Raw genomic sequence first — 26820 nt, 5'->3', positions numbered from 1 at the left:
GGCCAAGCAGCCCAGGGCACTCTGGAGTTCCTTGGTGCTGTGGACTTAGTCTTTCATGGCTCTGCATCACTCCGCATCGCTCCACAGTAGGGTTCTGAGCAAATTGGCTTTGGGACCTCATCTTTATTCCTAACGCCAAGCAGGAAAAGAGACTAGGATAGACCGTTCCCTGTGTCTCCTCCAGGTCTTTGGAGTTCCCTGACCCTGTTTCCTAGGAAGACCAGGGCTGAATAATAATAAAAACCAACATCTGTATCACACTTTAGATTTTTCAAAGCTCTTTCTCACCCATGAACTCAATTAACCTTACAAGCGAGTCAAGCGTATGCTGCTGCTGTGGCTGCTGCTTATTATCATGAGCCCATTTCACAAGTGAGGAAACCAGGGCTCAGAGCGTTTAGCTAACTTTAACTTGCCCAAGGCCACACAGCTCGAAGGCAGTAGATTCCTTTAAACCCAAATCTGCCGATTCCAAAACCTGCCTTCTTTCTATTAAATCAGGCCCCTTGACGAGCTGTCTTGAAGCTGGATGGCATTATGAAATCACGAGGAGCTGGAAGAAGGTAAACTGCACTGTTCCCCATCACTACCTGGGAGGGTGAGCGTCTCCAGCCGAGGCCAGGAAGCCGTGGAAGCAGCCCTGCCCTGCAAACACTGGCATCTCTGAAAACAAAGGGTCTCTGTGCTCAGGTACGTTCGAATCTCACTCCCTCCAAAAAGTCAGGTCAGAAGCGGGTGTCGTAGCAAGGAGCTGCTATCTCCTCTTTATAAAGCAAGCCATCATGAATCAGCTTTATATGCCGAGCCGTGAGTGCACTTAGAGTGGATCGGTTTACACTGCATAAAAGTATGCAACTGCTTCTTTCAGAGGTGGGGTGTGCACACAGGGCTGTTCTTTGATTTGTTCCTGACGTGTGCTGGACTGTGAGCTTGTCTGTCATCTTCGAATGCCCTCGCCTGGCCAATGCTTGGCCTCTAGTCAGTGTCGAGCAAAGGTTTTTGAATTACTTAAATGAATGAGTAAACACATAAATAAAAATGAACACATCGGTGAGTCGGTGAATAAATGCCTGAAGAGTAAACAAGCAAACACAAACATGCAAGGGTGAAGAGTACTGGAGAAGGGGTCGGTGAGTGGAGGAGGGCATGCGGGCACTTCTCTCAACACTGATGTAAGGAGGATCCAGATATGGGACCCGAGTGTGAGGCTTTCGATGACTCAGATGTCGTAAGTGAGTGAACTGGAATTCAGGAGGAGAGGGCGGGCCCTTGTCCTCTTTACAAACAAACAAACAAAAAAAGGCTTGAAAGCAAAACATCAAAGGGAAAGAAAGCTTAGCTTCTGTTTAAGATTCTGGGGCTAAGGCTGGTGCACCTGCCCAGAGAGGCTTTATATGGGGCAGAGAAGATCTGCCTTCTGCTCAGGGGACATCTAAGCCATAAGGCTTGCTGCTCTGCTATAAAAGAGGGAATGACACAGGGAGCCAAGGAGAAGTGGAAGGGGAAGGGACACAGAGAGAGGACAAGATGACTTTCAGGTGTCTTGTCTTCTCTATTTGCTCTCTCCATGCTTTGCTGGGCCAGGCTGGGGCAGCAGGTTCCCAAGGACCTGACTGTTACTAGTTGGCATGTCCGTCCGGTACACCCACGTGCCGCTCTGGAGAGGTGCTGGGGCGGGGGCCAGAAGACTAAGTAATCCTAGACACTGAGCGCCTTTCCTGGAGAAGCTGATCACTACCTAAAGGGACTATTTAAGCTACTGAATTGAACTCAAGTTTAAACCAGAGTGGACATTGATTTGATTTTTTTCTTCCTTCTGCCCAGTGGGCAGCAACTCTTAAGGGAAATTGACTTAAATAGACAAACTAAAGAAACTACATTTTCCTGCATAAGTATGTTCTGTGAGTAAAATTTCCAATCCTGCTACATGTGTTTCTGGTCACTAATTCCCTTTAGGCTATTAGGCTATGAACCCAAGACTGAAAATGTGTATGCCAGGCCACCTTCATTGGTACAAGCTAAGACCACTCAGATGTCGTTGAAATAAGGTGGCCATACAATTTGGCGTCCACACCAGGGCACTTGAGAGTGAAAGGGCGTGCTTTTAATAATTATGCCGGGACAAAAGTCCTAAACCCGGACTGTCCTGAGTACTCTATAGGACACATACCATCCAGGTAACAAGGAAGCACTAGCAGGTGGGTGGGAAGCTGGGACCACACCATCATCCTATGCTGGGAGGCTAAGCACTTAAACGGCCAAAACTAGCAAAGCAGATCTGGAATACACAGCATAGAGTGAACTGGAATTCAGACAATGGAAAATTTAGAAGTGTGTGTGTGTGTGTGTGTGTGTGTGTGTATACACCACACAGTTGGTCTGATGTGGCTGCAATGAAGAGAATAACAAGTCTAAAGCCTCTTTGTGAATCAGGCTCCCCATAAGCCACAGCTTCTCCATGGCTGGAAGCTGGACAGCCAGACCCACTCACTCACCTGATACTGTGGGAAGGTGGAGTGATTTGTGAACACGGGCGGAGGTGGATAGTTGAGGTTGAGCCACAGTGGCTGGTTCAAGGTTGCTGAGGTCCAGGCTGTGGCAAAGCGTGGGGTGAATACATTCCCTGTGTACTTGAGGTTGTTCTTGTCGGCCACTGTCACAGGTGGGTTAACTGCAAGTCACAGGAGAGGTAGAGTATTTCAGGGATTGGAGAAGAAAGAGGCCAGGACACCCTCAGCACCGTGACTCCCCCAGGATTAACACTCTCAGATGTCAGGTCTTTTAAGCTCCAAGACTCGGGTTCTTCAAAGTTTGGGTGACTTTCCAACTAACAGAAAAACATCGTTAGCACACACCTGGCCAATTTGGAAGAAGTGAGAATCCCAGCATGGTCTGGCTTAGAGCTCTTTCTCCATCATTCACTAGTAAAGGAGATGGTTTAGCAAGAAAAAACAATAACCCAGGTTGCTATGGCTATATTTCACCTAGGTACAAAACCAAATTCTTTCAAGTGCTTTACAAAAATCCAGTTTTATACCAACAATTGCTATGTCGTTGGAATTCATTCTTACCAAGTTATTAAAGCAGTCCCCTGGGACATGTACTTGGCAACACCGAGAACCTTATATAGGTTATTGTACCTATATTGGAATCACTTTTTAAAAATCTCAAACATTATTTAACTAATATGGTATGACCTCAAGTTAGTCTGAATGAATGAGATTTGGTTGAGTTGTTCTGGGATATAAATCCTAGGTTCTCTCCCTCTATAATACGTCCTGTGAGCTTATCACAGAGTCAGAGCTGGGACCTCAGTTTCCCCTTATGGGCATCTTTTTTGGGAAAGGAGTTCTGACTGAAACAGTTGTAAGGAGAGAAAGCAGGGACACGAATAATCTCAATGTAGAAATAATAGGAAGCATGGATTTTTCTTGGGCTTGAGCAACTTGAGGGGATATGAGGCACCCTGGCTCCGAGTTGTATTCAAATTGACCACTAATGATGCCCATGGGACCCTGAAAGCCACCTGTATTTCCCTAGTAGTTGTATTCCTGATGAGGGACGTAGGAGAAAGTCATTTCCCCATTTTATGAGTTTAGAAACTGACACCCAGAGAAAGACAGTGACTCAAAGGCAGCCATTTGGCGGCAGAGTTTCTGGATTCCCTTCCTCTACAGATGTTCCCCTGGGCACACTCAACTCACGTTTCAGCTCCAGCCCGTCCACCTCCATTTTGCTGCGAAGCTTCAGCTGCCCGCTGGAGTTTTTGGTGGCCCCAAGAAACTCATAGAGCAGGTTCTTCTCGGCTGGCCATACAGACTTCGTGGATGGAAGGGCCATGGACATGGAGCCTATTGGGTCACTGCAACTCTCCTCACCACCGGTGTCCTTCCGGCTCTGGGGCCACTGACTGAGAAAGAGGCTCTCTCGACCTTTGGTTGGATCCTTGGTGCTAGGGTTCCATTCTACAGCAGGAGAGAAATTGGGTCAATGGCTCTGGAAGGCCAAGTGCTGGATGCTGGGAGAACCCTCTTGTGGACAAAGTGACAGGTCCTCCCTAGCACACACCTGGGACTCAAAGCACTCTGGGGCCTCTCTACCAGCCCAACCCAGTCCTACTCTTCTCCCTGGAGCCTTTGTGGACCATTGCCCATTCCAATCTTCCCCTCTCATGCATGCATACATGGATCCATCCACCCTCCATTTGTACCTTCCTCCCTTCCATCCATCCATTCTCCCTTTCTTCCATCCAAACTTCCTTCTTCCCAATTACCTTTCTTTTCTTCTCTTCTTTTATTTTCCTCCTTCCCCTTCCTTCCTTTTTCCCTCCTTTCATTCCTATCTTTTTTCTTTTCTCACTCCCTCTTTTTTTCCCTCTCTTCTCTCTATTCATCCACAGTGCCAACCCTGGATACAAAGCTGCCTTCAGGGGGCCCCTGGCTTAGTGGGGGAGACACACATTCCTGCAGAGCACATGGTCTGCACAGAGGTCCAGCCCCTCACCATGGACTCTGCTCCTGCTGTGCCGCTCGCACATGGGCAATGCAGCCCGCCCGTCAGTGCCGGGCCCTGACCTGAGTCCTGAGGACACTGTGATGAGTCAGAGCTAGACTCAGCCCTGCAGGAGCTCACAACAAGGAGGGAGAGAGAGACAGACCCAGAAATAGCTCCAGGACAAGACAGATGGGGACCGTGAGGTGACAGAGGGACACAGTGGGAGAAGAGGGTGGCTGAGACGGCTTCTATCTGAGACGGTCAGAGGGTTTCCGGAAGGAAGTGGGCCTTCAGTGAGGCCTTGTATGCAGGAGTCTGGAAAGGTGGCACTGCGGGAGAGGGCGTCAGGGAGACACGATGAGTCCCTGCATGGGGATGGGGCCAGGCTCAGGTCTCCTGCCAAATAGACTGAGTGGACTGCCAGCGTGAGGATGCTGCCTGGACCATTGTGGAACCCTCCACACCTGTATTTCCTTTTGAGCAAAAGGAACTCATTCTTCAAACAAAATTAACTATGGTTGAAATTATATACATGGGGGTTTGTTTGTTTTTAAGGCATTGTCTGGTTGGAGTAGTGTTCCCCACTCCTACCCCAACCTGGAGGTTTTGCAGGTCTCCCTGGAGCTTGGCTGGGAAACGGCCCTGGACAAACAGCAGGTGCCCTCAGATCATTCCCGTAGTGGCTGGATCGGAGGACCTGAGCCCCGTGTCACCTGTTGAGAGTGGATCTGATCCTACCAGCTCTTGCCCCCACCACAGTCCAGTGGCCTGTGGCTGAGTGTGGACAGAACTGGGCCTGCCCTCCTAGTGCCATCCCAGCCAAGGAAAGAGTGCTATAGTCTGAGCCAATTTAGGAGAAAATGACATTTTTAGCAAAACATGTCCCTAGAGTCTCTTCCAAGAGTTTCTCTGGTTGCCAAGTTTAGCCCCCAGCCAGTGTGCTGAAATAACGGTACCCACTAATAACAGCCCTTTCCCCAGAGACCCACACACCTGCAGTCTCTCACCCACCTCCCATCGCCTTGAACACACTTGCCACTCACTCAGCTCCAAAGCTCCCTCTTCTAACATCTGTGTACACAGACAGACAGACACACATACACACACACTCCTGCCTGTCATTCTTCCGCCTCACTCACACGTACACAACTACGTACACAAGACACACACATTCAGATGCACTCACACCCGCATTTTTTCTAGCAACCATACTCACATCTGTAAAGTTCCCTTTGGCACACCTGTGCCCACACATCTATACACACAGACACACACAGGTAGCGGGCACGGTGGGTGGGAAAGGACTACCTCCAACCCAGAGGCCCCATCCGTCAGGGAGCTATCCATACATCCTTTCTGGAGAAGGAGATGGCAGGAAAGTCCCACCCTCCGGGCAGGGTTCCACCCTCACACGCACAGCCCATGGCTCCAAAGAGGCCACTGGCTCCCAGAGACTCTTCCTAGGACCCAGAGTCCAGCTTGCTGTCCCCAGCTCTGATTTCTCAGCCTTCCGATAATGCTCCAGAACACAGAACACGCACCTATTTTCTTAAGGAGAGGGATCTGAGCCTTCCCAACACAGGGATCTCAGCTCTCCATCCACGCTCACAGCCTGGGGGTAATTTTTCTTTTGGTTGACAGGGGTATGGTCAACTCTCCTAGTAACTGCTGGCTGTGGGCAGATGCCACTGCCATCAGTCTGCCTTGGAATCGTCCAGTCTGAGTGGCTGGATCAGAAGGGGCACAAGATGCAGAACCTGGGAGTGGGATGGGGGGGGGAACAGTCCCAGGGAACAAGTCCAGAGCCAAGAGTCTGAACTAAACGTGGAAGGTTTGCACATTCACTCCCAGGGCCCAGAGCGAGGACCAGTCCTCATGGTCAGAACAGGTACCTTTATCGGAAGCCAGATGACACTGTCTGCTAATCAAATTTCCCTCCTATCTGGCTTAAGGTCCCCATGCTGCAGTGACAGCTGGGGTAAACGCTTCCCTCAACGTACTTTGAGTACCTGGATTCAAAAAATGAGCCCGTTACCAAATGTGCCTCTATCTCCCCTCAAAGTGCGCTGGGATCAAGGCCACCACGTTTGCTTAGACAAGCTGTGCCCCATACACGGGCCTCCAGCAGAGGGGGCCTGTGGGTGCAAAAAGCAGGCTGCACCTGGGGCCCGCACCCACCAGAGAGACCACTGCCCCCCACTCTGCACAGAGATGCTATCTGCACCTGCTGCAACCCTGATTGGCTTGCTGGTAAGTCCCTCCCTGCAGGCTCATCTACTGGCCCTGCTCCCAGGCCCACTCACCCGTCAAGAGGTGCCCCTCCATAGCAGAGTCAGCCTCGGGCTTGGAGCAGATCTTCGCAAACACTGGGAGCTGCCTCTTCTGAGGAGGGAGCTCAGGGAGCTTCTCAGGGGGTGCAGACAGAGGCGGAGGCGGTAGCAGTAGGAATGGGCCCAGCCCCATGGGCTCCCTGGGTCCTGGGCCACCGAACATGCTGTTCTGCAAGAAGTCCTTGATGACCCTTGTCTCCTCCAACACCATCTTGTTGTCAGGAGCCTTGGACGTTTCTGTGGACTTGAATGGGAACTGAGCCAGGAGCTTGCCGATCTCTGAGTTAGAGGCACCCAGGCTGTGGCCCCCATCTTCTGTCCCCTTGACACTCTTGACCTTAGCAGCACGCAGAATTCCCGTGACAGTAGACATGACAGAATCACAGTCCGGCCGGCTGCTGATGACAGACATGGCCACCTTCGGCTCAAGAAGCGTATCACCAGCAATGATGGAGGTCCCCGGGTACTCACTGCTGTCCGCCACCGGAGGAGGTATGAGAAGGCAGGGAGCCAGCTGTCTGGGTCCCTCGGGAGAGGTGCCGGGGGCCTCCAGCTCCTCCGAGCTCTCTGTGACCAAAATGAGGTGCTCTTTGGTCAGGCTTAAGAACTCCTGCTCCACCAACAGGGAGATCTCATCTTTATCACGGCTGAGCTCCAGAGCTCTGCAAACGGGTCAGAAAGACAGGCAGCTTTAGTGCCAGCTCACTAGGGGTGGCTCCGTGGCAGGGCCCAGGCCCCAGGGAAAGGGGAGGAAGAAAACACGTCTCCAGGCCAAAGAAACCTACTGCTTTCTCAAGACAGAAAATGGACAAACAGTGGGTTCCCAAGAGGTTTCTACACATGCCAGCACCGAGAGCACAGTTCTGGGAATCGGGACACCTGGGTCCTCTCCAGATACTATGTCTTGCTGAGTGAGCTGAGCCTTAATTTCAATCCAGGCCTTCCTGTTTGCTTGTGCCCAGGACCTGAAACAAGGAAAGACCAGCTGCACAGGAGTCAGGAGTGAGCCGACAGCTCTGAGCGTAGAGGCCAGAGTGCTGGGGCTGAGCGCCAGGAAGCCCAAGACTCACTGCCCCGTGGCAGGGGGAGGGAAGGGACTGTGGAGTGGACAGCTGGACTCACGCCCTGCCTCCCTCACTTCCCCGCTGGGACCTTGGGTAGGTTGCTTAGCATCTTGACACCCTGTCTCCTCATCTGGTTAACAGGAATATCATAGATGTACAAAGCACCGTGGACAGCGTCTGGCACAGAGTAAGGGTGACACGAGGGTGTCTACACCTGTGTCAGCTTGGTTGGGCTCTGGATCCTGGAGTCCATACTGCTGCCCCGTGGCTACCCATGTCCCCCCTCCCCCCCGGTTGGCATGGCCCTCCAATCAGATCACAATCTCTGGGCTGAGCCCAACTTCCCGTGGGCAGCTGCAGTTGCTTGGTCCGTGCACTGATTCACATGCATCTCCCTGTACCTACACACTGGCCCCTACCTGCACCTCACACAACAGGATGGCAATCCTGTTGGCCTGGCTTGTGGCCCAGCCTGCCGCACTAGCATCTTTGGCAAGGGGGCATCTTCCTCCCTGGCACTCCCAGAAGGACCATGACTACCTAGCTTGAAACCATCTGCTATCCATATTTGGTGGGCTCCCATAAGAAGTGGATGAGGTGCTCTAGAAAGAGCATTCTGAAAACTTCTCAGTGCTCTCTCCTGGGAGAGGGTGGTGAAGACAACGAAGGGGCAATGGGGGGGTGGGAATGAAAATGCCTCATGAATGGAGCTCGGCCAATGGGGACATCTGGAGCACACCCCTACTCTCACAGTTCATCCCGGGGGCTCAGTGAGTCCCACAAACAGGGACTATGAATGTTCCCAGCAGGGATGTGGCTTCCTGGTAATGTTCTTTGTATATGAGCACATGCACGCTCACCCGTGTGCAAGAGCAAATGCACGCACGTGTGGGTGTATTTGACGCATACACACGTGCAGGCACAAAATGTCTCGCGTGTTCCCACACACAGAACCAGGGGGAAAGTCACTGCATTTGACAGCCAATCAGAATGGACATAGGCTACAGTCCCAGAGGCTTCCGCTGTGCCAGGTATTACCCCCTTCGTTGCCAGGCCCTGATGAGGCCCAGAGGGGTGTAGCAAGGTTGCTGGGTGGCCAGGGTAAATGGGAAACATTGGGAAGAGCTGAAGATATGGGAGTGCCTCACTATTCTAACAACCGAGACAGCCATGCCCCCTGGTCACCAGCTGCGCACGCGGCCTCAGCAGACTTAGAAGCAGAGAGAGGTGCCAGGAAAAGCAGACTCTGGCCAAACGGGTCTGGGTCTCAATAGGGTGCTAGTGTCTATTTCATGCCAGAGCCCAGAACCTCCAGGCCTCCCCTGTAGCATGGGCGTGACACCTGTACCGGCAGTAATGGCATAGGTCTGAGAACGTGGTGAGGTGCCCGGCGCTGGCTGCAGTGGGAGGGTCCTGGGAGCTCAGGAAGGTGGTGTGGCTGCAGGGAGTCTGGGCCATCTTCCATTCAGGCTTTCTTGATGCTTCCATGCTCTCTCCCCCCCTCCTCTCTGCCCTCTCCCATTCTCTTCCTTTCCTCTGTCCCATGTCTAGACTCTGTCTATAAATAGGCCCCACTCTCACTGCTGTGTCCCTGGGAACAATCAGAATAAAAGAGGCTACCAATCTGGGTTTTAGACCCCCTTCTTCTTCTTCATCATCATCCTCAAAGGGAACAGGTGAGTCCCGAGTCACAGATACCAGACATTTAAAGGACCACTTTTTGACTCTCCCCTCTACAAAGCAAGCTATATACCAATAGATTTTCTAGAAAGACCTATTACAATGATATCAATTTTAGAACATTGTGATAATGGTATTGTGGTTTATGCTTAAAAAAAAAACTGAGTCCTTATCTCTTAGAGATACATACAAAGTGTTTACAGATAAAATTATGTTTAAGATTCGCTTTAAACTTAATCCAGCAGGGTTGGAGGGGAAGATGGCAGGGTCATAGATGAAACAAGATGGCCACACATTGGCCATCACTAAAACTGGGTGACTGATAGGTACATGGGTTCATCACGTGCTATTTGCTCTACTTTTGGCTGTTTTTTTTTTAATACAAGTGTTAGACATAGATACACATAGAAAAAAGTCTCACCACTTACTTAAGGCCAACTCTAAGGAGAAGTCGAGGCAGATTCTACAAGACCCTCAGGACCTTGGGGTCCCTGAATCAAAACCCACCCACAGATGGTCCTTTCTCAGCACCTGATAAGACACTCCTACCTCTCCCCAACTCAGAATACAGGCAGAAACTGAGTATGAACCCCTATCCTTACTCTGGATACATCACAGCGGTCACAGACCTCTTAGGAAGCTGGCATCCCCAGAAGGGACGGCACAGTGCCAAGAATGGAGGACCCACTCTGCTGTGGGCCCTCCATGTACCCCTGAAAGGCTCCACTCTGGCTGTGGGCCTTCCACGTACCCCTGAAAGGCTGCCCCCGGGCATCGAGGCTTCCCATGGGCCTCCACAAACCCCTATTTCCCTTGCGTCTGTCATAAATCCGCTACAGAACAGACAGGAAGCCAGGCATCCACATACATGCTTGAATTTAATCCTCTCCACATTCCTGGGCAATAAACAGCATCATCCCCACTTTATGAATGGGAAAAATTAAGCCTGAAAGAGGCCAAGGACCTTGTCACCTAGAAAGGGTGGGGATGCCAGTGGGTCTGGCTGCCTTTGCTGCCTCCTCCTACCGCATCCGGCTTCCTTTCCAGGGTCAGTTATCCAGCAAGGACTCCTACTCCATGGCTGGGCTTCGTTCCCCAATCTGAGTGTGATCAGGGCCATTTCTGGTTTCATTCCATCACTCTAGCCTGTGGAGGATCATTGCGGTGAATCCTGGGTCTGTCATCCATGGCATTAGCTGTCCCTGACAGCTCCATTTCAGCTGCATGTCTGATGAGCACGTCTTTTGGGTCTTTCGCCAATTTATGGATAGAAATGTTGAAGGGAACAAGCCCAGGGCCAAGCCTTGGAGACACTGCCGGAGACCCTCCCCGCAGCCTGACAGTAATCCTGGCTCAACACTTTGGGGGAATAAATCAATCCAGTCACTATCGGCCCATCTCGACTTCTCCAAGACAGCCTTTATCAAGCACCTCGCTGCAATCAAGATTCATCGCACAGTTACAAGTCCCTGATCAAGGGTCTTCCTACCTGCCCCCTCCACTCCCAAGAAAACAAGATTCATTTGCTCTTGTTTGTTCTAGAAAACTGCACGCCTGCAGAGTTAGGACATTCTCAGAACTCAGATCAATCCATTTCTCTGTTTATTAACCTCATGTTTAAGCCTTAATTTCAATCCATCCCTTCCTGTTCAGTTGTGCCCACTTAAGTGTTTATTTTCTTCATGGTATTAACCACTACCACACAGCATCTTTTTTTACATCTTTACTTCCCACAACAACATAACTTCCCTGAGGGCAGGAACTGTATCTTGCTCAGCACAGAGCCTCAAGGTCTAGAGCAGTGCCTGGCATACGACTCCAGTTCATCGAGAATTTGTTGAATCAATGGGTGGACTAGATCATGAACTTATCTTGACATCTCTTGGAGCTCTTGACATCAAGAGCTCTATTGCCAAAGACTTCCCAGTTCCTTTCACTGGTTGCAAACTATCTTGCCTTGGTTCCATTTTCTAGCCCCCATGACTAGCCTGGCACCCCTCTAAGCTGGTCAGATGATACTAACCACATGCTCAGCCCCACCCTAAGAACTCCCCACCTCTGCACAGTGGTCCCACAACAGACCCCACATAGAGCCCGCCTGATCTTTGCAACCACCATGGGCTCCCAGAAAGATTTTTCATTCTCCCCACAACTTTGCTGGGTTCACTGTCAAGTCTGTTCCCCTGCATTTCCTGGAATCTATCTTTTCTTCTCTCTTCCTAAGAAGTTTTGCCGATCCTGGCACCTCTCCCATGCTATTTGCTTTCTCCTTTGAGTTGGTAAAAACCATAAAATCTGCCACAGACTGTATCACAGTGAATCACTCAGGGAGGCTAACTCAGCTCCCGGGCACTGACAAAGAAAGAAGTCAGGACTGGTGCCGTGGCCCCAGGGGCCACCGCCACTTTTGCGTTGCCTACCTCCAGAAGTGACAGGTGCCTGAGTGAGTGCATCATGTCTGCATTCGCAGGGTACAGAGTCATATAAAAATAAAGGCTATTGACTGGTTGGCACCCCTTCCCAGAATAATGACTAAGCAAGCACACTGTTAGCTCCCAACAGCGGTTCTGTGTACATGATAACACAGAGCAAAGATGAAAACTGCTATTCAGCTGAGCCAGACAACAGAAAAACGCAAGCGGAAAATTGTTAGTGCTACAAGAGGACACCAAAACAAATATTTTCTTCCCACCGTGGCATTTCAGAATGACGACAAACACAGTACCCAAGCCCAGCGCCCAGGCAACATGGCTGACTGTGACTGAAGCAAGTGAAGGGCTCCAGGTCTGCCGCAGACCTGAGCCTGAGTGACGGTCCCTCTGCAGACCGACCTCATTGACTGTGGATGAGGTTCTGACTTCCCTACCTGTCTGCATGGCTGGAGCAGCAGAGCGTCGTGGCCAAGAGCTCAGTCCCTGGAAAGAGTCAGAAACAGGACTCAAACCCTCACTGGTTAATGGGGGCCATACCTTAAGCAAGCTGGCTGACACATCTAAGCCTCAGGTTCTAGGCTCACGAAATACTAAGAAGGCTTAGCACTTAATGGAGAGCTCGCAAACCAGCCAGGCACTGTGCTAGGCATTTTCCACGCAAAAGCCTCATTTTAATCCCCACAACAGCCCCGGTGGGGTAGGGTGGTAGACTGATTACAGTGATACCCCCATTTTATCATGCCTTCCTGTATCCAGGCCCTTTGGTAGACCCCACCCATTTGGATTCAGTAATAAGCAGAAATACCTAGGAATAAATTTCACCAAGAAGGTGAAAGACCTGTACTCTGAAAACTATAAGACACGGATGAAAGAAATAGCAGATGACACAAATAAATGGAGAGGTACACAATGCTCAGGTGTTTAATGTTTAATGTTGATAAAATGTCCATACTACCCAAAGCGATCTACAGGTTCAGTGCAATTCCTATCAAAATGCTATCACATAACTAGAACAAATAATCCTAAAATTCATATGAAGTCACAAAAGAACCCGAATGGCCAGAGCAATCTCGATAAAAAAGAACAAAGCTGGAGGTATCACGCTCCCAGATTTCAGACTATACTACAAAGCTATAGTAATCAAAAGTGTATGGTACTGGCACAAAAATAGACACAGAGAGCAGTGGAACAGAACAGACAGCCCAGAAATAAACACATGCATATATGGTCAATTAATCTATAGAAAAGAGGCAAGAGTGTACAGTGGAGAAAAGACAGTCTCTTCAATAAACGGTGCTGGGAAGGCTGGACAGCTACACTCAAGAGTGAAACCAGACCACATTCTTATACTACCTATAAAAATAAACTCAAGATGAATCAAAAACTGACATGTAAGACCTGAAACTGTAAAACTCCTAAAAGAAAACCAGCAGTAAACTCTTGGATAACAGTCTTAGCAATATTTTCTTCATTGTCTCCTCAGGCAAGAGCAACAAAAGCAAAAATAAACAATTGGGATTACATCAACCTAAAAAGCTTTTGTACAGTGAAGGAAACTAACAAAATGAAAAGGCAACCTACTGAATAGGAGAAGATATTTGCAAGTGATATACCTGATAAGGGGCTATTATCCAAAATGTACTGAAAACTCATATAGTTCAACACCAAAAAAAAAAAAAAAAAAAACCACCAAATAATCTGAGTAAAAATGGGCAGAGAATGTAAATAGACATTTTTCCAAAGAAGAATACAGATGACCAACAGACACATGAAAAGATATTCAATATCACTCATCATCAGGCAAATGCAAAGCAAAACCACAATGAGAAATCACCTCACAGTTGTCAGAATGGTTAGTATAGAACAGACAAAAAATACCAAGTTTTGGCGAGGATGTGGGGGAAAGGGGACCCTCATGCACTGTTGCTGGGAATGCAAATTGGTGCAGCCACTATGGACAACTATGGTTCCTCAAGAAATAAAAATAAAAATACCATCCAGCCCGGCAATTCTACTTCTGGGTACTTACCTGAAGAAAATGAAGACACTAATTTGGAATGATATATGCCCCTCTATGTTCATTGCAGCATTGTTTACAATAGCCAGATTACAGAAGCACTTTAAGTGTCCACCAAAAGATAGATAAAGAAGATGTGGTATACACACACACACAACACACACACAACACATACACACACAAAGATTACTCAGCCATAAAAAAGAATGAAATCTTGCCATTTGTGACAACATGGATGGACCTAAGGGTATTATGCTAAGTAAAATAAGGCAGACAGAGAACAACAAATACCGTAGGATTTCACTTACATGTGAAATCTGAAAAACAACACAAATGAACAAACAAAACAAAATGGAAACAGACTCATAAATAGAGAACAAACTGGTGGTTTTCAGAGGGGCTGGGGGAGGAAGGAATGGGTCAAATTTGTGAAGGGAATTGAATTAAGAGGTACAAACTTTCAGTTATAAAATACCCCCCACAATACAGCTTAGGGACTGGAGTCAATAATACTGTACTGTAATAACTTTGCATGGTGACAAGACTTATGCAGCCCACAGTCACTACTCCACATTGCCCAGAATAGTACAAGTGGGACACAGAACAGGGCCTTTGAGTTCAAACCCCAGCTCTGTCCTTTCAGCAATTCACTTCCCTTCTCTGCAGGAGGCTAGAGGCCAGGGAGCCAGCCAGGAACTAGGAGGTGGCAGAAGGCAGAACTCGGTGGGCAGGTGAGAGGTTGCAAGTGGGGGTGGGGAGGAGACACCAAAGGTCCCCAGCAAAGAGAGGCCTTCATCGTGGAGGCAGGGGCTCTGGCATACAGCCTGGTCCCATCCCTAGTGGGCACCACCCTTGCTTGACCGAGGGTGGTGGACGTTTCTGGGTCTTCCTGTCTGCATGAGGAGCAGAGACTCATTTTCTACTGCCTTGGCATATTCATCACAGCACCCAGGATGCCCCACCACACATGGAGGGAAGGGACACGGCCACCTCGGTCAAAGCTGCCTGTGTCTTCATCCATCTTCCCTCTCCAGGTGTAAGATTCACTGAACCGCCCTGGGGCTCCCTCCTCATGCACACGCCACAGCCATGCACACACACACCAATCCATGTGTACACACAGACATAGTAGTCATGTACACAAACACACTATAGCCATGTACACATACCCAGGTGCACACACCCACACACGTAGCCATGCAACGACCATGCATACAAGGCATGTGCACACACACAACAACCCCACACACACATGCAAACACATGTACCACATCCATGCACATTTGTGCAAACACACCTCACCCATGTGCACTTTCCACACCCACCATACACATATACACCCAACACACACACACACACACACACACACACACACACACTGCCACAGCCTTGGGGAAAACTGGCAGGAAGGAAAGGCTTGAAAAGGAGGGTGGATTCCACCCATCACAACCCAGGGTCCCGGGCCCTGAAGGGTCTCAGTTTGGGGCAGAGGGTCACTTGACGGAGGCTGCAAATCTGCCATCCCAGTTCCTGTGCAGCTGGGTCCCAAAGGTCCCTGGAAAGCCGCTGAGCTCTGTCTGTCTGGGGAGCGCAGGGGGCCGGGGTGAGGGCCTTCAGAAAGCTGGCCTCCACCCGTCCTTCGCTCTCGGGCTGTGGGAGGATTAAGTGAGAAGGTGAATGCGAAGCACTTGGTAAACTGTAACCAGCGCTATGCAAATGTTAGCAGCTCAGACCGACTGAGAGAGAGAGCCAGTGGTGTGGGAGAGCCAGCCAGCGGGCTACAGGCGGGAGCCCTGCTGACCCCGCGCTGCCCAGGGCCCGGGCTGGTGGGGCTGGAGAGTGGCGGAAGTCGCTGAAACCTTGTCATCAGCACCGTGCGGATGGCGATACTACCCGGCGTTAGAGGAGGCAACCCTGTGAAATCCCTCAGCTGCCCCAATGCCAAGCCTGGACTTCACGTCCCTCTCATTTCTTCGCAAGGCCTTCACATAGACTAGAGCCCATTTTTTCTGACGTCCTTGGCACACACTTACAGCTCTCTCAATAAAGCTCAGTCTCCTTCCTTCACGCGCTTCTTTGGAACACCTCCTTCTCAAAGCTATGTCCCTTTTAAATCTGAGGATCTGTCATCTTTGACCCCCAAAGTACCTGAGAACTTTCATACATATGCACAGGAATCAGGAAGGAAACTGTTCCAAATGCAGATCCCTGGGCACTCGTGGGGGGATGGCAGTTCAGCTGGTCCAGAGGAAGGTCTAGGCATCGGCGTTCTGAGCAGGTATCCCTCAGCTACCTTCTGTTTCCGCCCCTCTTGGTTTTGATGCCAATGAGGTGGGAATTTCCTTCAGATACCTTCCAGCTCCTCCCTGCCTGTCCCTTAGGGCAGGTGGGACAGAAAGCCAAGAAGGCAGAGCGAGACACCTCCCCCCTCCCTCCCCCCCACTGCCCGTGGAGGGGACAGGAGGGGACAGGAGAAGCTCAGAACCACCTGGAAGCAGGCAAGGGCGGGGGCTGGCCTGGGACTGGAAGGGTTTGGGGTGGGGGCACTCAGTGGGCTGGAGATTAAGACAGGAGATGCTGGGGAGTGACTACAGCAGTAAAGGAGCTTCGGCTACGGCTGCAGAGCTACAGAGTGATTCGTATTGTTCAAATTATCTTTAAAACTTTTCATTTGAATCTGTTTAATAAGAGAAGGCTTACCCTAAGGAAGAGGTATTTTTTTAATGTGACTTGGGAGCTGAATTGGAAAGAACGTTACAACAAAGATATTAAAAAGGGGATTAAAACAAACCACCGGTGGCCCATCTCTGCAGGCTCCCACAACCTGCGACACAGCTCCTGAAACCATAAAATTAAATTAAAAAGGGGGACACAGGACATGGGACGTTAATCGTGATTCATCTTCCCTCTGCTGCTCATGGCTCCTGGTGCTAAGCAGACACGGAAGATCTATCCCGATGGGATCCCAGTGTCCAGGAAGGAGCTCAGGTCTCGAAGCCTCAGGGGGTTTCTAGCTCTGCTTCGCCCACTCCTAGCATAGCAGGAGGACTCTGGGCAAGTTGCCTGGACTCTGAGCCTCAGCTTCCTCATCTGTAAAATGGGAGTAATATTGACCATCTACTGGGAAGGGCTGCTAAGACAACGAGATACACAGAAAATTAAAATATAGAGCCTGGCATATATCAGATGTTCAAGAAAACATTAGTTCCTCTCTCTGCAGCTTAAGACAGAGGAGGGAAAAACCCTGCAATGTCTTGCCTTATTGATATTCTGTCCTTGGGTCACTCAATGCTTCCTCTGATGACTGTGACCCATTGCTTGGATCCTGGCCACCTCTGGGCTTCACACTCTCCTTGCAGTGGCATTTTTATGGTTCATCCATCATTCACTTCCTCATTCATTCATACACACCGCATAGCAGCCACCAAGTGCCAGGAACTCAGCTGGGCACTGGGAAGACAAAGATGAGTAAGACACAGTCCTTGCCCTTAAGAAGCCATGGTCAAGTGGGGGTGGAGGGCTTGTTGCCACAAGGCAGTGTGCAATATGTGCCCGATGATCAGAAACCTCACGCCAGAACCTCACTGACAGATCCCATTGGGATGCTGTGGTATCCTCCCGTTCGGCCGATGGTCAACACAAGAGCTGAGCCCGAACCAACTTTTCCATTCCATCACCCTCATATAAAAGCCATATGGTCCTTAGAGCTAGGGAAGCACTGGTCGTTCCTGATGGTCTCTCCTGCTTTCTCCTATTAGATGATACAAGTTATAGAAACCAACTGCTGTGTTTCCACTATTTGTTCTGGCTGCCAAGAATCCCAAAGCAAAATGCTAGCCTCAGCGGAATAATTTCCATTAGCTGAGGTTTTCTGGTCTAAGTCTCCTCTCGCCATACCGTTCTTGATTACTTAACGCCTGTTATTTTTTCTTTGATCAGAACAATAATGGTGATGATGATGATGGAAAATAACTTGGGAGCCCTTATCTTATGCCAGGTGCTGCGTGAGTTTTGCATGCACTCTTTCATCAACCTCCAAAAGAATCCTTTAAGGTGGTTCCTCACTAAGACATTTTCCATGTTTCAGAGGAGGAAAACGGGGCACAGAAAGTGTTAGCAAGTTGGTTACAGCTAAGAAGTAGGCAGGGATTCTAATCCAGCTGTTGCCTTATTTTGTTTTCTGAGCCACCGTTAAACTCTGAGGAAAACGAGAAGGCATACGCTTTATTTGAATTAAAAGGAAGAACATGGAAGAGGGTGGAAGAAAACAAAATGTTGAATGGGTGAGCGGTGAAAAATTCAGAAGATGACATACTTATTCTAGGTTTTTAAGGATGGATAGGATTTCAACAGACAGAGATATGGAAGAAAGGCATTCCTGGTAGTGGACTGGTCTGAGCGAGAGCAAGGAGATGTGTGGCTCATCTTGGTTTACAGAGAGTTTGGAGAACAGCAGGACATGCATCTAGACATGAAGGCAGGGCCAACACAAAGATCCTTGAGGACCAGGTCAAGGGGCTCAGAAGACCATGAGGGGAGCCATGGAAGATTCCTGAGCAACACTGTTGACATGCTTCAGGAATATGAAGCAGATGAAGGGTGAAGGACATCCAGGAAGGAAAGAAACCAGACACGGCAAGATAAGATGTTCTGTAAACGGCAGAAGAGAGACCAGCAGAGAGGCAAGGAGTCAGACACCATCATGAAGACGACTGGAAGAGGGAAGGGGTAGGGGGCCTTGAACCTCTGGTCTGCCATTTCGTGCACTAATTCACTTGACAACAAAGATGGGGGGGGTGTCCACATGACTGGGGTCATAGCAGTGGCTGAGACCCAGCCCCAGGAATCTTAAGGGAGGGAGATTCTTAAGTGTCCAGGAGAAAAGGATTCTAACCTGGGGCCCAGGGCATCTTTGACATTTGCAAAGTATGAAAGGATATAAGGATATATTCTTTTAACATTTTTAATGTTTATTTATTTTTGAAAGAGAGAGACAGTGTGTGACTGGGAGAGGGGCAGAGAGAGAGGGAGACACAGAATCCAAAGCAGGCTCCAGGCTCTGAGCTGTCAGCACAGAGCCTGACATGCGGCTCAGACTCACAAACCACGAGATCATGACCTGAGCCGAAGTTGGACACCTAACCAACTGAGCCACCCAGGCACCACCCCCTTTTATAAAAAATTTGTTTAGGGGCACCTGGGTGGGTCAGTCGTTAAGCGGCCGACTTCGGCTCAGGTCATGATTTCGTGGTCCCTGAGTTCGAGCCCCGCGTCGGGCTCTGTGCTGATAGCTCAGAGCCTGGAGCCTGTTTCAGATTCTGTGTCTCCCTCTCTCTGACCCTCCCCCGTTCATGCTCTGTCTCTGTCTGTCTCAAACATAAATAAACGTTTAAAAAAATTTTTTTTTAATTTGTTTAATGTTTATTTATGTTTGAGAGAGAGAAAGAGACAGAATATGGGGGGGGGGTGCGGAGAGAGAGAGGAAGGAGTATTTCTGCTTTTTAAATATTTAAATGGATTTCCTTTCTTTTATTAGACTTTTCTTCCTTCTTGGGTCTGGTTCAGAGTGACACCCACCAAAGCCTGACTCTACAGACCAAGTTCTGTCTGACTTGGGGACATGGGAAGTTTCAGGAGTGCTGCCTGAGGGCCTGGAAGCAGCCAGAAAAGTGAACCACATCCAGCAAGCCCCTGGCCACCTTTCTGCTCTCCTCCAACCCCACACAGGATATGCTCTCAGCAGGGAGCTTCCTATCCTTCCCAGCACCTGCAGAATGCTTTCTGTAGGCTACTCCCTCTTCTCAAGACCCAGCTCAGGAGACACCACCATGGAGATCCTTGCAGTGACAATCCTGCCATCCTCTGCCCCCAAGGGGCTGTCTCTCCATCCTTCATCACACTCACAGTGCAGGGGTCTTGACTTTCCTTCCAGCTCACCTCCCGCAGCCTCCTCCAGGAAGTTTTCCCCCAGCCATGTGCTCCCACAGCACTGGGACTTCACCAGCACATTAACCGTAATACATTGTGATCTGCCTTCCTCAAGACACCAAAGGTCCCTGAAGTTCAGTCCCCATCTTTCCCACCATTGTATTTGTTTCCACACTTTATCAGCATGCAGTAAGTGCACAATAAACACTATTGAATGTCCTTGCTGTCAGATGTATCTGGGTCCCTCCCAGCCACCGGAGTGGGAGCTGTTTGAGAGCAGGGCTCCTGTCCTACACATCTCTGTACCTGTGGGACCCAGCACCGGGCCTGGCACTGAGAAGGCGGCGGTGAGTGTTTGCTGAATGAGCCTGTAAACGAAGGAATGAACAAATGCTCCTTCTGAGTCAGGGCAATGGACTCAACAGCAAATCCAAAACTCCACTCCGAGGCTGTGAAGTTTCAGTAATGAGGGGAATGAGTGAGAAAGTAATCCTAGAATATGAGTCAGTAGTGGTTTGCCACGATTCTCTGAGCCCAAGTTTAAGTCTAATTAAAAGGTAACTGAGTAAGATTCTGCAGTTTAATGAACACTAGACAGAGTTATTGATTTCTGCCCCAAAGCCCATTTCTCCTGTTTCTTCCCCACCTCAGTAAATGGCACACTGTCCAACCAGTGGCTCAGGCCCGAGAACCTCAGGTTAGCCTGGTCATCTCCGTTTGAGTGTCCCCAAACCACCAGCAGGTCTGGTGGCTCTTCAGAAGACACACTGACTCGCCTGCTTGTTCCATCTCCACTGCACTCACTCTGATCCAGCCACCACCGCCGTGGCACCTCACCTGGACTACTGTGGCATCTTTCCAAGGTCTTCCCACGTCCTCTCTCAGGCCCGCACACCCTCTCCACACAGCAGCTGGAGAGGTCTTTAAAAACAAGTGAATCCGCTCATGCTACACCCCCTTCTTAAAATCCCCCAAGTGTGCCCCATCACACGGAGAATCAAGTCCGAACTCATTACAGTGATGCCCCAAGCCGCCTACACCTTGCCGGCCTGCCTTGTCCCATGTCCCATCATACACCTGCCCCTGGCCCTCTCCATGTTCACCCCCACATCGGGCTCTTCTTCGTAGCTGCTCTCCCATCTGCCTGGAGGCCCTTGCCTGGATTTCACCTGACTGGCTCCTTCTCTGGATCCAGGTTTTACATCACATGACCATCTCTCCTCAGAGGACCCTTCCCTCACCGCAATCTATCCAAGGGTGTTTTCCCTTGACTTGGTTTTATTTCCATCAGAGTGCTCTTCGCTATCTGAAATTATTTTATGCGTTCATTTTTATGTGTTTGGTTTCCTCCCACTAGAACACCAGTCCTTTTCACATACTGAAACTATCATACTCTTTTATTTACTTGTTTTGTTTCTGTCCCCTTCTTGAATGTAAGCTCCGAGAAGGAGAGCCTTATCCAGTTCCCGACTCTATCCTGCCAGCACAGTGCCAGGCACATAGTTGATGCTTATTAAATATTTGTTGAATGAGTAATAGAATGAAGGAATGAATGAACTTTAAATGTGTCCACAGAATGAAGCTGACTCTTAGAGAAAAGTAAATGTGGCATCAATCACCATTACCATGAATACAGAATAGAAACAGGGAAGATCCAGTCCGCACTAACTGGATCATACCTGGATTACTGTACTTGATTCTGGTCACTGCACTACCACGAGGACCAGCAGTGCAGGCAGGAAACTGACCAAGTTGGCACGCGAGGGGAAACTTAGAAGACCAGAGATAATCAGTTGTAGAAATAAGAAATCCTAGGAGGAACAGTGTTGCCATCTTTCAATATCTAAAGAGCTATTGAGAGAAAGGGGATTGATTTAGTTTACAGCCCTAAAGGCAGAATCCAGATCTATGGGTATTAGTTTGATAGAGATAGATTCGGCATAGGAAGAAAACGGTCTTTTGACAGCCAGCATTCATAGTAAGGGAAGGGACTACCTCACGAAATGGTGAGCTTTCCATCTAAGAAAGTGTACAAGTGGATAACCACTTGGCAAGAACCTTCAGGAAGAGATTCAAACAGCAGAAGATGGCCTCCAATATCCCTTTCAACCCTGAGTTGTCTGGAGTTTTACGGTATGTAGGGATTGAGTCAAGAAAAAAGATTCTGGCTGACAAGAGTTCTAGAACTTACTTCTCTAGTCACCCTGATAGCAAAAAATATCACCAAAACCAGGTCTACAAATTAAGCTGTGGGAACACTAGCTGAGAGGTATCTTGTGGGCTTGCAGCCATCCCAGAAACATACTGTACAGCTCACTGAATTTGAAATCTGTTGTCTATGTGTGACCATTCAGAACACCTGGCTGCCAAATATTGTAATGATCCAAAAAGATGCTTCCATTTCCAGGGGAACATAGACCACAATATCTATTGCACAGTAGCTAAGAATGAACTTGGGTTTGCTTTCTGAAACTCCATCGCTTCCTAACTGTATAGGGCCTTGGGCAGAGAAACGAACCCCTACAACGCGTGACCTCATCTGCAAAAAGGATTTCATTTAACAAGCGGAGAGGGAGGAATCCAAACAAGAATGGCGCAAATGTGGTAATTAATGGGGCTCTGTGACAGACACACAGACATTCACCACACTATTCTATTTTATGCATGGGAAGCTGCATAATAAAAAGTAAAAAGAGGGGGAGTCTGAAATAGTACCAACCTCATGTAGCAATTGCAGGGCTTAAAGAAATCATCATCATCATTATTATTACAAGGAATTTTTACAAATCCTAGTTATTACCGTTATTACCAGGAATGTTTAAATATCCCATTTAATCATCCCAACAGCCCTCTGAAATGGTGGTAATCATCTCCATTTGGCAGATGAGGAAACTGAAGCTCACAGAAGTTAAACAAATCCCGCAGCTGGCACAGGGCTGCAACGCGATCTGAAACCCAGTATCTGACTCCACCATCACAGCTGCCTTGATGTCAAGAATAGCTCCTCGTGTTCTACTTGGTAGAGATCTACGCGGTTATGACATCGCTTATGCATCTAAGGCAGTGGTTTCCCAGCTCAGTTCTCAGTAGCAGAACCTTTTTTTTTTTTCTCCCCAAACGCAGCTTTTACTCAGGACTCCAGGAAGCAAAACCCCAAAAAGCCAAACAGCCCTGTCTGAAGTGGGGATGGGGGCCCAGCCACCAGGCCCCTTGATTCGAGGGTGGCCCCTGAAGCACTCTGGGGTCTGTGAGCATAGTGCGAAAAGCCCGTATTTTGAAGCCAGCAACAGCAACAAAACCCCTGAACTCTGAGAATTATATTTAAGGACAGCCTTCTTTGCATAATGCAGCTTTCAGTTTCCTGTCTCTATCACGTGTGATCCTCATTATCGACTCCGTGGTGGACAAGGCAGGGCACATCACCCTTAATTTGCAGATGAAAAAATCAAGGCCAAATGGAGTTAAGCAACTGGCCAAAGGTGCACCAGTTCACTTTTTGGCCAAGAGCAGACTGGAAGTAGAGTCTGTCTCCATTAACTCAGTGTGACCTGGCACAGAGGGTGCCATCTACTGGAAATTGCCACTGACCCTTGGTCCACAAAGTGGACAATCAGCTTCTTGGCCACTGAGAGCTAAGCACAGCCCCAAGGGCCCCCTGCCAAGGCCCTGTCCCAGAGCAGATGGCCATAGGCAGGGGAGAGGGGCTCAGTGCCACTGGAGGGCTGGACAGCAGGACTTTGGCTATAGACAGGCCATTCCCATCCCAGCCATGTCGTGCTGAGCACAGGGCAGGATACTCAATAATAGCTAAAGAGCGTTCTACCTTCACCTGCAGCCTGAAAGGGGACAGCAGGTAGGGTGTACCTGGGTAGTGGTTATACTTCACCTTTCTTCCTAGCTCTTTCATAGAAATCCCTGAAACCAGACACATTTGATAATTGCCTAAATTATCCCCCACTCTAGCATCTCTGAGCTGAAGAGGAGCATGTGTTGGAACAGGCGACACTTAATTATCACTTAGTCTTTAATTAGCACTTAATTATTAACACTTAATCCATCTGTAAAATGGGGACACTAATACCTGCCTCATAGGGACTCTGGGAGGATTAATTAATGTTTGCAGCCCACTTGGAAGACGCCAAACATTGAACAAGGGCTCAGCACTGGCATTAATGACCATGGTGGTTTACTTGCTTTTCCTAATGAGCTCTCCCGTCTTCCTCTCCTTGCGGATATCTGTCCCCAACAATATCTGCCCGCCTTTGCCCTGATGGAGAAACATTTAGCTCTGTGTTTCCCAGACACAGGATTTCCCATCCAGGAAAAGGGCTATTTACAGCCATCTTCCCGCACTTTAATTTTCTATTATGTCCTCTGAATATGTCAATGCCTTCCCAGTAAATATTTTGATGTGCGCTCTTGCAGCGGCTTCTGTGGAGGCTGAATGGGACAGCTGCTCCCTGTATTAGGGAATTCCAGATGTGGTTTTAAACCACCAGACTCATCCGTGCCAATGCGTAGCCTTTGGGGGTTGAGAAAGGGAAGTATCACCCAGTTGCTTCCAGGCAAAGCCACGGGCATCTAACCTTCAGCCCTGGCCAGTGTGGGTTTCCGCCTGTGCAAAATGAAAAATGTCCCCGTAGTGGACTGATAAAGGGGCAACAGAAATCCAGCCCTGGTCTGGCCCTGCACCCAGTAAGTCCAGGACCCAGTTACCTCCCTTATAAAGACCGGACGAAGGACCACAACAGATGGAGGGAAAGTATACAGCCTTTACGGTTTAACCAGACTGAACACTGGGCCAGAACATTCCCCCAGAAGGTCCCACTTCTGCTCTTCCCTCCTCCCTTGGTGCCAGCTACATAGGGGGACACTCACTCTTCTTGGAAGCCGAGCCCGTTGCCTCTTGGAGTCCCAGTCATGGGGGCAGACAGCTGTTCCTTTGAGGTCCTGGGCTGCAAGGCCTCGGGCAGGCCTTGAACTCTCTTCCAGATTTCGTGGCAAGTCTTGTCTAGGCTGTCTTGGGGTGTGTCCTGGTGGATCCAGATGTATCTGGGGAATGGGCCCAGGGCGGAGGGGCGCTTGGCCACCAGGGCCGAGGATGAAGGGAGCCCATTCCCACTGGCCATCCTCCTCCTCTCTTTCCGGAAGCTCCTTTGTCCACCCAGGGCTCCAACACAGGGGGACCATCCACCACGGCCCCTCATTCACCGGAAGGGGAGAGGAGGAGGGGCAGAAGCAGGTCAGTTCTGTCTGGCTGTTCCTCCAGCAAGGTGACTACGTTCAGAGGCCTTCGATGTGTGTGTGAGTGGTGGCTGGAGGGCAAGTTTCTTCTGGGGAGGGGGAGCTTAGTTTGCTTTGTTTTTATTTGCTCTCTCCTGACTTTTGCCCCCCTCCCCCTCTCCCTTAGAAGAAAATATTTGAAAGTCAACAAAAACCAGTAGCTTAGTAACCGTGGAATCCCCCTGAGCTCAGGAACCAGGCGCCTGGGCGGGCAGAATGACATCTGGGAACAGCTGGAGGGGGAGGGCGGGCTCTCCCCACAGTCCCTGGCACACCCCCGTCGTGAGGCGCCCCCGACACCTTGCGGAGCCTGTGGCTCAGCCCATTGTCGCCCGCTAAGCCGCGCGGATGGATGGGCGAGAGCCCGGCACTGGGCACCTTGCTAGGCGCCGTGGGGGCGGGGACCCGCCATCAGCTCCTCAGTGGGGTCTTCCCAGGGAAACCTGCGCACCGCCCGGGGCCAACGGCCCGCCGGCCCCGCCTAGCTCGCCCCTCCGCCCGCCCGCGTCCCAGTCGCCTGCGCCGCTCCGCCGCCGCCTCGGGCAGGAAGGCCCCCGGGAGTGCGGCCGCCCGCAGCCCGCCCCGGCGCCCCCAGCAGACACCTGCCGCGCCCCCCGCGCTGGACTGCGCTCAGCCTCGACCGGCCAGGGCCCCCCCCCCGCCTCAACAGGGCGCTGTCTAGGCGGGCCGCGCCGGACGTGGCAGCTTGGGCCTATTTGCGTGTCGGTGGCTCCCACACCCTCCCAGTCCAGCGCCAGAATTCCTCTGTGGGTTTCAAACGCAACGGCTCGGTGCACGGGCCGCCCCGGGTTCGGTGCCCAAGGCCCCACGGCGGGGTGGGGGTGGGGGCCCGGAGGACCCTTGCTGCTGTTGGAAGTCGAGGGCGCCGCGCCCCCGCCTGGCCCCGCCGCTCCGTATGAAACCTCCGCGCCTGCCTGGGCCCTTGGGCCTCATTTTACCCCAAAAGGCCACTGTGTTGGGAGCTTACCGTGTGCCTAGCGCTGGGCTTTCTGTGTCATATGCAACCTAACAAGCTTGTGAAGTTAGCACCACTGTGCCGCGGGGTCGGAAACCCAGTCTCCGAGTCAGAAAGGGGTGTGTCCAAGGCCCTCTTTCTAGTGGATTCAAACCCAGCGCGACCCCCACCCGCCCCAGGCCTGATGCTGAGCGCTCAGCCTTTGAGATCGACCAGTCCCTCCTACGCTGGGGGTGGAGGGTGGGCAGGTAGGAGTGGTGTCAGGGGCTCAGGTGCGGAAAGAAGGGCTAAGTTAACAGTCTGCCCCCCAGTGGGCTCCCCCCCCTCTCACTGGATGGGCTTCGCAGAACTCGGAGCTGACACAGCACCTTCCCCAGGCTCTCTGACCCCACGAATCATTGTTCCGCCCTGGTTTCACCCAGTAAAGGGAGAACCAGATGACTGGAAAGAAGAACGGATGGGAACAGACCAGAGCTGGGTTGAACCCGGACCCTGCCACCACCTAACTGTGTCACACCAGCCAATTTTTTAACGTCTCCCATGCTCCCTCCTTCCTTCATTTCCCAGTAGTGACTGAGCACCTCCTGCTGGGCGTCCGGGCAGGTGAACAAAGCGT

At 50.3% G+C, this 26820-nt stretch overlaps 1 protein-coding gene across 1 annotated transcript in view; it reads right to left on the bottom strand.

The window, feature by feature from the left end:
• The window catches only part of CC1H1orf94 (chromosome C1 C1orf94 homolog), a 36703-nt gene extending 10723 nt beyond the window's left edge, over nucleotides 1-25980 (bottom strand). Inside the window, exons 1-4 of the mRNA XM_042996692.1 lie at nucleotides 24824-25980; nucleotides 6798-7486; nucleotides 3705-3965; nucleotides 2496-2671 (exon numbers count right to left, since the gene is read on the bottom strand). Of these exons, the coding sequence (XP_042852626.1) occupies nucleotides 2496-2671; nucleotides 3705-3965; nucleotides 6798-7486; nucleotides 24824-25152 (1455 nt within the window). The 5' untranslated portion in view covers nucleotides 25153-25980. The remainder of the gene's footprint in view (nucleotides 1-2495; nucleotides 2672-3704; nucleotides 3966-6797; nucleotides 7487-24823) is intronic.
• Between the last annotated feature and the right edge of the window lie 840 nt (nucleotides 25981-26820).

Source organism: Panthera tigris, chromosome C1, assembly GCF_018350195.1.
Source record: "Panthera tigris isolate Pti1 chromosome C1, P.tigris_Pti1_mat1.1, whole genome shotgun sequence".
Taxonomy (NCBI): domain Eukaryota; kingdom Metazoa; phylum Chordata; class Mammalia; order Carnivora; family Felidae; genus Panthera; species Panthera tigris.
Note: the sequence above shows the minus strand (reverse complement) of the source record. Positions and strands in the feature narration are given on the sequence as shown.